We start from the raw sequence: 11,421 nt of genomic DNA, 5'->3' as shown, positions 1-11,421 counted from the left end.
AATTGTTAGATGGTTAAAATCTAAACTGTTAGATATCAGTGACTTTGAAATATCTTTACTTCTTAACTCTCTTCCATCACATATTCTCTTAGAGGTCTAGAGTCTGAGAGAATAAACACTAGAAAGGACCTAGTAGATGAGGACTCGGGTGGATGAGGATGACATTGGCAGATAAAACTCCATATTTGTGTACAGTCAAGGACTGAATGCTTACAACAAGTACTGAGGCCATGAAAGTAGGCTGGTTCTTATAACAACAAAAGTTTAAGGATACCTCTGAGAGTATTGCCTCCTGTTAGTAGCTTTTAAACTACTTTTAAAATTTAAAAATATCTAAACAAAATTAATTAAAAATGTGATGAGATGTTAGATGTCCACTAGAGATAAAGCCATCATAGAGTGGTTACCCACAGCTAGGAAGTGTGGGGGCCTGGTGGGGGGAGATTATTCCATCATATATGGTTATTACTTAATATTTTTATCATATAATTCGAAGTAGCTAGGGGAGGATTTTGAACATTTGCAAAGAGATGATAAATGTTTCAGATAGATAACCTAAATATACTGAATTGATTAGTACACAATGTATAAATGTTCTGAAACATCACTGTATGTACTCTATAAAGATGAAAAGTTGTTGTCAGCTCAAAAGAAGTTAACTTTATAAAGGGGGAAAATTTTCCCTTTTTGTATTTCATAAATACAGAGTTGAGTTGTCTTTAAGGCAGGTGTTAAGTTCCAAGGTCTATACTTAAAAGAAAAAAATCATGTATGGCCAAAATTAACATTGAATAAGTGCTTTAAATTGCCGTTATAACAGTATACATAGTTTTTTGGATGTAACCCCATAGAAGAATGTTTATGTACAGAAGTAAAATGTGCACAGTGATGTATGGAATATAATAAAGAGTATATATGGAAAATATTTTTAAAAAGCCATAGCAACCATTATAATCAAAGCTCAAGAGTTCTGAATTTTAAAGCAAGTGATATTAAAGAAATGGAAAGAGTACACCTTTTAAAAAATTTTAGATATGCTGCTTTTATTCAAAACAATAAAATGCTTAACAAACTCTAAAATCATGAAGTTTTAACCAAACCACCAATACTTTGTACCAACTCTGTGAGGTAGGTATCTTCATAGCCACAAGGGATCAGTACATGTCCTTTCTTCCCTTGTTCCTCTCAAACACTGAGAACTATATGAGTTGAAACCACTGTTCTAGTGGGCTGTTAGAACAGTTGTTTCCCCTGTCTTATTCCCCACAGAGCTGCCCAAGTTGTGATCTGCTCCTGGGGTTGGACCATCTGATTTTTTGACAGTTATTAATATTGTTAAAAAATATCCAAACTGTTGCTTTGATTTATAAGATCTAACTCTGAATTACAGAAGTATTACTATGATGTTTAAAACACTGATTAATTCTACTTGCTTCAAATTCTCTCTTGGATCCCTTCTGTTTTTGCCATCAGCAATCAGTAGAGATGACATAAATAAGCAGGTCTAAAAATGTCAACATTCCCTTTTCAGTTTAATAATGACTTCAGACCATATAGTGTTTTTGTAATGTAGCAAATTTGGTATAACACATCTCTACCAAGAAAGTAATAATTCCAAATATTATAATAAAATTGTTGTAACCAGAAATGTGACACTTGGAGCAGAACACATGCACAGAAAATAAAATCCTTTCATAAAATGATATTGCTATTGCCCCATACCAAATTTGTAATAGGAAATGCATTTCCAGTCTGATGTAACAAACTCCTACTCATTAGCTTCTCAAGTTGGAGAGTGAGCTAAAATGTTCTTCTGCAATATATGCGACTTTTAGACATTTGATTTGGAAGTATAGAATTTTCAGCAAGTCTTTGATGTGTCATCTTTCTAGACCTTTTCTCTTAGGAGCACTTATCTCACTCCAGTGAAGAACTAATGTATTATGAAAGACTTCACAAGGATCCTGTTTTTCTCCTGATTTCTCTTCTTCATAATAGTCTTCATGTCTATCTAAATATCTGCCAGTTCCTTACTTTTCTGCTGTAGAACTTTAGGCAAAACAGTAACAATAGTCAACAGCATGGGATTTTATCTTTGTAAAGGTGATGCCTTGCCTTTCTCACAGAATTTCCCTAAGGATAAAATGAAAACTGTGTGAGAAATTGCTTTAATCATGTGCTATGTCCAAGCATTATTGTTTCTATGACAAGCAACAGCTTTGTCTTAGGTCCAAATTAACTAGTAAACACAAATTGAAATTTTATTCAGAATCTTATTATTTGATGGCTAATCTGATTAGCTTGAGAGAATGTGACAGGTTTTTATCTTCCTATGTATACATATGTTTACTAAAATTAAAGGATAATATTAGTGACTGCAGTGGCAAAGGTAACACTGACTCCTGGTCATCAACTGGTCATGAATGATGACAGCTGAAGTAAGGATCTTGTAATACTTGTGGTATGACTCTTCTCAGACAAAACTGCAGAGAAGGGCATTAGAAAAAAAAAAAAAAATAAATAAGAGAACGACCCTTTCCAGTCACTTCACATTTGCTCATTCTGCACAAGACATGGTGAATGTGGGCTGTATGCTGCCATGTAGGTAACACTATTATAAAAATTTTCTGACAACAGACAACCAAAGTTTTCCATTCTGTTGCTAGCTAAACAAAGATGGTTAGCATGTTCCTAGTATCTTCCTAAGGACTTTGATGCTAATAGACAAGAAGATCCATTTTCCTCAGAAATATATCACACTCTTTACAGGATCACCTGGTTCCTAAAGAAAATTTCCCTTTACAAGTTATCTTTCTATTCCTAAAAATGACCAAAACTGTTTAAATGTTCTGTGACCATCAAGTGTGCTAACTAGAGATAAGTGCTTCTCATCTTGTTAATTCTATTGATTAAAGTGTTCCATAAACCAAAATATGAAGTAAAATTATAAAGTTCAAGTTTCTTTCAGTTTTAGCTGATAACAAAGAATTATACCAGAATGGAAAAGCAGAACTGCTCCAAATGCACAAAGCTAGCACTAAAAGAAACACTGACTTTTCTCCACTATTGTACAATATTTTATTGTAACAAAATATTTAGATTACTTTCACAGCTACATATTATTGTATGAGTACCCACTGAGGAGGATAAATTGGATAAACTGTACATTTGACAATATTGTACTATATATCCAATTAATGTAAGTAATTTTGGGAAAAATATATCAAAGTATCCCTTTTTAATATAATTCCATATTTTTCCAGGGACTTTATAGACAACATATTATCAAGATAACAACTGTAATCATAATGAAGATCTTAACGTTAGAACTTGCAACATGTAAAAATTCCAGTTATATATTGCTAAGTATTTGATAATCAAACGTCTGTCTTATGATGGTTTTTAAACTTGTAAGATAATATTTGGATGATTTACACTGCCTTAGGTCCTTCTGTTTGATTTTACACGTTAGCTCAAATTCTAACAAACTTTTTTTATCTAGTTAGCCTTTGGGTTATCACTTCTCGATACATAATAGAGATGTAGATAAGCAACAAAAAGATGACAAAGAAATCATCTAGAAAACCTAGAATTCCAAACAAGGCTTCAGGTACAAAATCTAGAGGTGATATTAGATAGAAAAAAGCTCCCATCAAACAAAGTATTATCCTAATGCGGAACATCCAGAAAAGACCCCCAACTGAAAACATTTCCCTGAATGCATGTCTCAGTAAAGTAGGTAGATCCATGATTCTTTCCATAATCTGGTAGGAGGAAAAACAAATATTAAGATTTAGCATCTAAAATGACAAGGTAATAAATAATATAATTTTCTTGCAATGTGCAAGCTCAGTTAAAATGAATTAAGGAGTTTCACATGATTGAATACCATGTTTTCTAATTATGTGTTTCATTTAAAAATCATTCTTTAATGACTAGGTTCTTATAAAATAGGTCTTAATTGCAGATTACTGAAAAGCAACTAGTGTCAACAAGCCTAAAATATAGAATATACAGGTTGAACATTCCTTATTTAAAAATCTGACATCCAAAATGCTCCAAAATCCAAAATGCTCTGAAATCTGAGACATTTCAAAAGCTGAAATGTCTTCATGGACACCCAAAAGGATTTTGGATTTCAGAGCATTTCAGATAAGGAATATTCAACCTTGGTCATGCAAAACTCAGGTTATTTCTATTTTGAGTTAGTAAAATAAACCAAACCAAGAAACTAGTGTACTGGATTGGTCTGAGTCTTATGCTCGAGTGTCAGCTTTACAGTTTGAATTCTATTAATTATTAGCTAGGTGAAGTTGGGGACAGTTGTTTAACTTAATGGAGACAATTCAACTAAGGGAACATTTAGTAATTAAGAGTAATCCCTGGGCTGGGGTGGTGGCCCAGTGGTAGAGCACTGGCACGTTCAAGTTACTGGGTTCAATCCTCACAACCACATAATGAAGTTGTTATGTTCATCTACAACTAAAAATATTTTTATAAAAGGTAATTTCCCAGGGATGGGATTGTGGCTCAGTGGTAGAGCACTTGCCTAGCATGAGTGAGGCACTGGGTTTGATGCTCAGCACCACATAAAAATAAAAGTATTGTGTCCATCTACAACTTTTTAAAAAAGTTAAAAAATGTTTTTAAAAAAGTAATCCTCAAAGATTACTAAGCACTAAAAGAGATTGTATATGAATCTTTGTAAATTACCAGACAACATCTTAAGTATTTTACATTAAAGACACACAGAGTTCAATGGCTGTTTAAGAATAGCTGTGAAACTGATTTCTTCCAGTGAAATCATTTCTTCTGTTCATTCCTCTGCCTATAGTTCAGTTATTTGGATCGGTATAAAAATCTAACTCTGTGTATATATTTAACAAGTGCCAGATATGCAGAGAGGACAAAGAAGAGAGAAATGCAAAGACTGAGTGAGGAGAAACAGCTTGATCTCATCTTAGTCCAATTAGAAAGGCTATTATCAAGAACACAAACAATAATGATGTTGGCATGGATGTGCGGAAAAAGGCACACTTTTACTGGTGGAGTTGCAAATTGGTGCAGTCACTCTGGAAAGCAGTGTGGAGAATCCTCAGAAAGCTTGGAATGGATCCACCTTTTGACCCAGTTATCCCACCCAGTTTATACCCAAGGACTTAAAATAATTAGCATGCTACAGTAACGCAGCCACATCAATGTTTATAGCAGCTCAATTTACAATAGGTAGATTGTGGAACCAACCTAGATGCCCTTGAACAGATGAATGGATAAAGAAACTGTGGTATATATACACAATGGAATATTATTCAGCCATAAAGAATAATAATAATAATGGCATTTGCAGAGAAATGGATGGAACTGAAGAATATTATGCTAAGTGAAATAAGCCAATCCCAAAAAACCAAAGGCCAAATGTTTTCCCTGATAAGTGGATGATGATATATAATGGGGGTTGGGAGTTTGGGGGGTGAGAGAAGAATGGAGGAACTTTAGATTACATAGAGGGAAATGAGAAGGGGGGTACGAAAAATGGTGGAATGAGACAGACATCATTACCCTATATACATGTATGATTACATGAATGGTATGAATCTACATCGTGCACAACCATAGAAACGAAATGATGTACCCCATTTGTGTACAATGAATCAAAATGCAGTCTGTAAAAAAAATAAAATAAAAATAAAAATAAACCCTCCGCTAGACAAAATCTTCTTGTCACTCCTTTTGGAAAACTAGTCACAGAACACAAATGATCTTTTTAGAATGACTTCCTATGTTAATTTTCTCTTTTCTATGGAAGAAACGTTAATTTTTTTTGTGTGTGTGTGTGCTGGGGATAGAACCCAGTTTTCACAAAGTCTATGATAAACTATTTTAAAGATTCTCATGACCAGCCAGTATGTCTTCTGAATAGCTTTCTTTCATTTATCAGAGATATTTTGTTCACTTCTGATTTGGTATCATTTATACAAAATCTGTAATAATTAGGCAAGAACTATGAAATGGTTTACAAGAAACATTGTATATCAAGTATAATCTTAACTCCAACTTTGGAGGAGATAGAATATTAAAGAGCTGTCTTTACTATAACTTAATCATAGAATATGCCTTTTCATTAAATATCTGACTCCTACAAAAATAACTGAGCAATAATATGTTTCACATTTAAAAATATGAATACAAATCTCAAAATGATTTTTAAGTTCAGTGATAATTTGGGGTTTGAAACAGGATGCATTTTCAAACAATCATTCTATAGATATCCCTGAAGGGTATGTGAAAAAAAAATGTTGGATCAAAATAGCAGAAGAGTCTTCTAAATAATTATATAGGACAACAACAATGTTTAAATTTAGTTTGTCTTATTGCTCAAACACCCAAAAATGGTACATGACATTGCAGGAGAAAGAACAAGGGTGCATCAAAGCCCACATTTAATACTGAACCACTTTAATAGCTTAATATTTTTGACTGGGAGCAACAGTATCAATTCTTATCATGAAGATAAATCAGTTTATTCAAGGATCTACATCCCAGACACGAACATGGCACTGGGAATACAGTAGTAAATAATTATAGTTCTTGCCCTCATGAAACTTTATCTACCTAAAGGAATAAACAAGATTAGAGTATTGTTGGTGATAATGCCATGAATAAAATGTACAGACAACATGCACAGGCAAAACTAGAGAATACAGTTGGTGGTCAGGGGAAGCCTCTCCGAGGACAGCCTGTTTAAGACACTTCTCATCCAAGGGATGAGAAGGTAGCCATGAGTAGAGTGTAGGGACAAGCATTTCAAGAAGAAATGTCATGTGTGAATGTCTTAAAGTGGGAAGAACCTGAAGTATATTCTGAGGGCTGATGGGAGGCCTGTGTAGCTGAAGTATGGTAAGAGGCATACTGAGAGGAAGTGGCATAAGAGGTTAGGGAGGGAAGACCAGATCAACCAGAGCCTTGTAAACCACAGAAGGGGGTGGAAACAGTACTCCAAAAAATAGTTTTAAAACACAGGAACACCATGATCTGAAAATACTATTTAGGCTGCTGAGCAGAGAAAAAAGAAGTAAGGAGGCCCCTGCAGTTATCCAAAGCAGGAAATGATGGTGGCTTGCACTAGTATAATAGGTACAAGTGATTGAAGAAGTAGACAGGACTTTTTTTTTTTTAAATAAAGTGGGAATGAACCCAGGGATGCTATGCCAGGCACTACAAACCCAGCACACTCCCCACTTTTTTGTTTTGAGACAGGGTATCGCTAAGTAGCTGTTATAGTTTAGATATGAAAAAAAGGTTTAAAAACTCATTTATGGAACAATGCAAAAAGTTTAGAGATGAAATGATTGGGTTATAAGAGTATTAACCTAATCAGTACATTAACCCCCTAATAGGGAAGTAGGGTGTGGCTGGAAGAGGTGGGTCACTGGGGTGTGCCTTCAAGGTATATATTTTGTATTATATATTTCTCTCTCTCTCTCCCCCTCCCCCTCTCCCTCTCCCCCTCCCCCTCCCTCTCCCCCTCCCCCTCTCCCTCTCCCCCTCCCCCTCTCCCTCTCTCCCTCTCTCCCTCTCCCTCTCTCCTTCCTGGTGCCATGTTCTGAGCTGCTTTCCTCTACCACACTCTTCTGCCATGATGCTCTGCTTCACCTACGGCCCAGAGCAATGGAGCTGGCTGTGACCTGAGACCTCTGAAACTTTGAGCACCAAATGAACTTTTCCTCTAAAATTGTTCTTGTCAGATCTTTTGGTTGCAGCAGCAAAAAGGCTGACTAAAACTATTGCCCAGGCTGGCCTTGAACTTGTGCTCTTCCTTGCCTTAGCCTCCTGAGTAGCTCTGATTGCAGGCTTGCATTATCACATCAGTGGTGAATCAGGACATTGTTATGAATCAAAAATAATAGGACACCCCAAAAAGAGGAAAAGAAATGATGGAACTTATTTATAGATCAGACCAGAAGAATGGAGATTAAAGGAAATCAAGACTGAAAAAGAATGAGTCAAGGAAGGTATCAGTTCAATATTACACATGTGAAGTTTGAAATGCCTATGTAACATCCAGGTAGAAATGTCAGCTAAATAGATAAACAGAGTCTGGAGCTCACTCAGAAGAGAGGTCTATGGGCTGGGGTTGTGGCTCAGTGGTAAAGTGCTTGCCTGGCATGTGTGTGAGGCACTGAGTTTGACTCTCAGCACCACATATAAATAAATGAATAAAAATAAAGGTTATCAACATCTAAAAAATATTTAAAAAAAAGAAGAGAGATCTCAGCTTCCCACATAAGTCCACACTTGACATATGCTAGTTTTTTTTTTTTTTTTTTTGGTGGTGCTGGGGAGTGAACCCAGGACCTTGTGCCTGCAAGGCAAGCACTCTACCAACTGAGCTACATACCCAGCCCCATATGCTAGATTTTGAAGTACATGCTCAGTCATATATATACTTATAGAATCATTTGTTAGATTTTGATAAAACCAGAATGAGTCAGTATAATGCAAAAGTTTTCAATTTACCAAATGCTTTTTTGGAGGGAAGGAACAGTTAACTGTAGAATTGATGTGTTCTTTAAAAATTTTTTTTTGAAAAATGAAACAAAAATAAATGATATTTTAGAATAGCTAAGAAGACACATAAACTCCAAAACTAGAGATATTTAAGGGAACATTTCAAACAGAGGACTAGGGTAAATAAAATAGAATAAAACCCAAGTGTAAAACCCTCTCTAAAAGTTTTCACTTGTAAGTTTTCTGATAAGCTGTGATTTAGAATTCCATAGAGGTCAAGAATTTTCTAGTTTCCTCTGATTTTTTTCTTTCCATCGTTCTTTTTCTTTTTTGCTAGTTTCTCTTTCATGAAGATATGTATGACACTTTTTGTTTTATTATGAAAGCAAACCATGGCCTTTGGAAAAGCTATAACTAAGTGATTAACAACGATGAAGGTAAAAACTTGTCACAACACAATGAAATTTTTCATAGTCAAAGAATACTTGTCAGTAAATCTCACTTTATAAAAAGTATACTGGTTCCCTCTAAACTTGTACCTGCTGTAACATTACTTACAGATCTGGGCTGCCCTGAGAATCTCCGGTTATAATCATTAATATCTTGATGTAATCTTACAACATCCTGAGACTGATCATCTTCATCAAATACTGTTAGGAGTAAAGTTACCTGTACATTACAGGAAAAAAAGCTGTTATACCTTCTGTATTATTACTTTTTTTCACTGTGTTATTATTCAATAGAATAGAAAAAGGTTCTGAATTTATATTTCACTCATTTATTTTAATAAAAGGCAACATGGAGGGGGACAAGTAAGTTATTATTGCCTTATAATAAAATCTAATGCAAATGCAAGTAAGGTAAAATAGGTACCATATCCAAACACTGGACCAAGTATTTTCCTATCCACACCAGGGATAAGTTCAGTAGTTCTCAATTTGAGCAAATCCTCACTTGAGGATATGAGGATGATAAGAAAACATTCAGGAGTAAAGTGACATAAAATATACATATATATATATTTTATGTCATATTTATGTTAAATATGTCATATATTTATGTTATAAAATATATATATTTTATACATATATAGGTGTGTGTGTGTATATATATATATAAAATATGTATATATATATATAAAATATATACACCTATCACATTAAGAGGGAAAAACTAGGCCTTTCTGCTTTGGTATTAAAGTAATGATTCCATATTCTCACTGGTATTATATCTTTGCTACCAATAATAGAGAGATTAAGTTATTGCAAGGACCAACTCTCTAACACCAAAATCTGCTACAATGAAAAAAAAAAAAAAAGAATTTCTTCTTTTTTTTTTTTTTGCGGGGATCGAAGAATTTCTTTTTAAAAATATATTTTTAATTTAAGTTGACACATAGTAGTTAGACATACTTATGGGATGTAGTATGAATTTCAGTACATATATAATATGGGTAATACTAATATCAGGGTAATTGGCAGACCTATTGCCTCAGATAGTTAACATTTCTTTAAGTTAGGAACATTCAAGATACTCTTTACAAGCTATTCTGAAATATTCAAGTAATCGTTGTCAGTCACAGTTATCCCACTGTCCTTGAAAACATTAGAGGTTATTCCTCCTACCTAACTGAACCTCTACCTGTTGTTAATCATCGTTTCTCTGTCCTTTCCTACCCTGTACCCTTCTTAGGCTCCGGTAATCACTATTGTCTATTTTTTTGAAATCAAATTTTAGCTTCCACATGTAAGTAAGAGTATGTGGTATTTGTCTTTCTGTGCCAGATTTCATTTAACAAAATATTCTCCAGTTCCATCTGTGTTGCTGCAAATGACAGGATTTCATTATTTTTTATGGCTGAATAATATTCTGTTGTGTATATGAACCACAGAAAAAAATGTAATTCTTGATGCTATTATAGAATCACATTTCATCCTGCTTCCTCCATGGTTTTGAGAAGAAGGAGCCACAAATGTCCTGGGACCACATTGGGATAATCTGAAGGTGACAGATCTTGAAAAATAAATTCAAAAATATAACAGCCTATAGAAAATGGTCACTGATGAGTTATGTTATGTGATGAGATAAAAATGGGAAGGAGTAGGAACAGATTTAAATCATCTCATCTCAGCTGTTGTTTTTATCTTTTCTCAGTTTAAGCTGTTAAACCAGGGCTTCTCACTGCCTAGATGCTTTCCAAATACCTAAGCAAAGGAGTGACTAAGCTCAGAAGGGGGTAGGAATACAGATAATGCCATCTCTTCCTTCACAGATATGTTAATAATGCAGTCTTTCAATAAACATCAAATTGGGCACCTACTGTCAGCCAGGCACTGTATTAGTGCAACCTGTACAAAAAAGATGAAGACGACACAGACCTTCCCCTGGGTGATTTCAAGACTCTAAATAAAAGATCTGTTCCACAGCTTGTTCTGCGGCACCGTGGGAGGTGTTATAAGGATGCTTGGAGAGTAAGGACTTTTGGCTTGGGTGTCTACAAAGATTGAAACTTAAAGCTAAACCATGGAATATGGGTAGAACTGTTTGTGTGCTAGTGTACAGAGAGAAGTGATGAGTGTGTTCCAGTCAGAGTCAAAGAACCTGTACATTATTTCTATGACCATTTACTAAAAGAGCCCCATGAGAGAGGAGGTGGAGCAGTACCAGTCATCTGTCTTGTGTCTAGATGAATCACTCTACAATTAGGAAACCAATAGCTATTACACACCTTCATCTCTACCTTATTAGCCTTTAGTGAATTTATGGATGGTACAAAAGATACCACTGCTAACATACATATGTCCTATGAAAAGTTGTGGGTACAGTCAAAGAGAGGGACAGGTGATGGAATGAAATCTTTAATGTAAGACCTAGTACCTGGTCTCTATGTTCCTGAAAAATGGCAAAAGATGG

The 11,421-nt window shown here is 34.8% G+C and overlaps 1 protein-coding gene across 4 annotated transcripts in view; it reads right to left on the bottom strand.

Moving 5' to 3' along the window:
• Positions 1–1,027: 1,027 nt before the first annotated feature.
• Rnf170 (ring finger protein 170) overlaps positions 1,028–11,421 on the bottom strand; it is a 37,225-nt gene continuing 26,831 nt past the window's right edge. For 3 of the 4 annotated variants that reach the window (XM_047550951.1, XM_047550949.1, XM_047550952.1), the window contains 2 exons: positions 9,067–9,177; positions 1,028–3,764 (listed from right to left, as the gene is read on the bottom strand). In XM_047550951.1, coding sequence (XP_047406907.1) covers positions 3,495–3,764; positions 9,067–9,177 — 381 coding nt within the window. In that variant the 3' untranslated portion in view covers positions 1,028–3,494. The remainder of the gene's footprint in view (positions 3,765–9,066; positions 9,178–11,421) is intronic. The other variant, XM_047550950.1, reaches the window with a different exon arrangement.

This window comes from Sciurus carolinensis, chromosome 4, assembly GCF_902686445.1.
Source record: "Sciurus carolinensis chromosome 4, mSciCar1.2, whole genome shotgun sequence".
Classification (NCBI taxonomy): domain Eukaryota; kingdom Metazoa; phylum Chordata; class Mammalia; order Rodentia; family Sciuridae; genus Sciurus; species Sciurus carolinensis.
The sequence above is the reverse complement of the archived record's forward strand: the minus strand, read 5'-3'. Positions and strand labels throughout refer to the sequence as shown.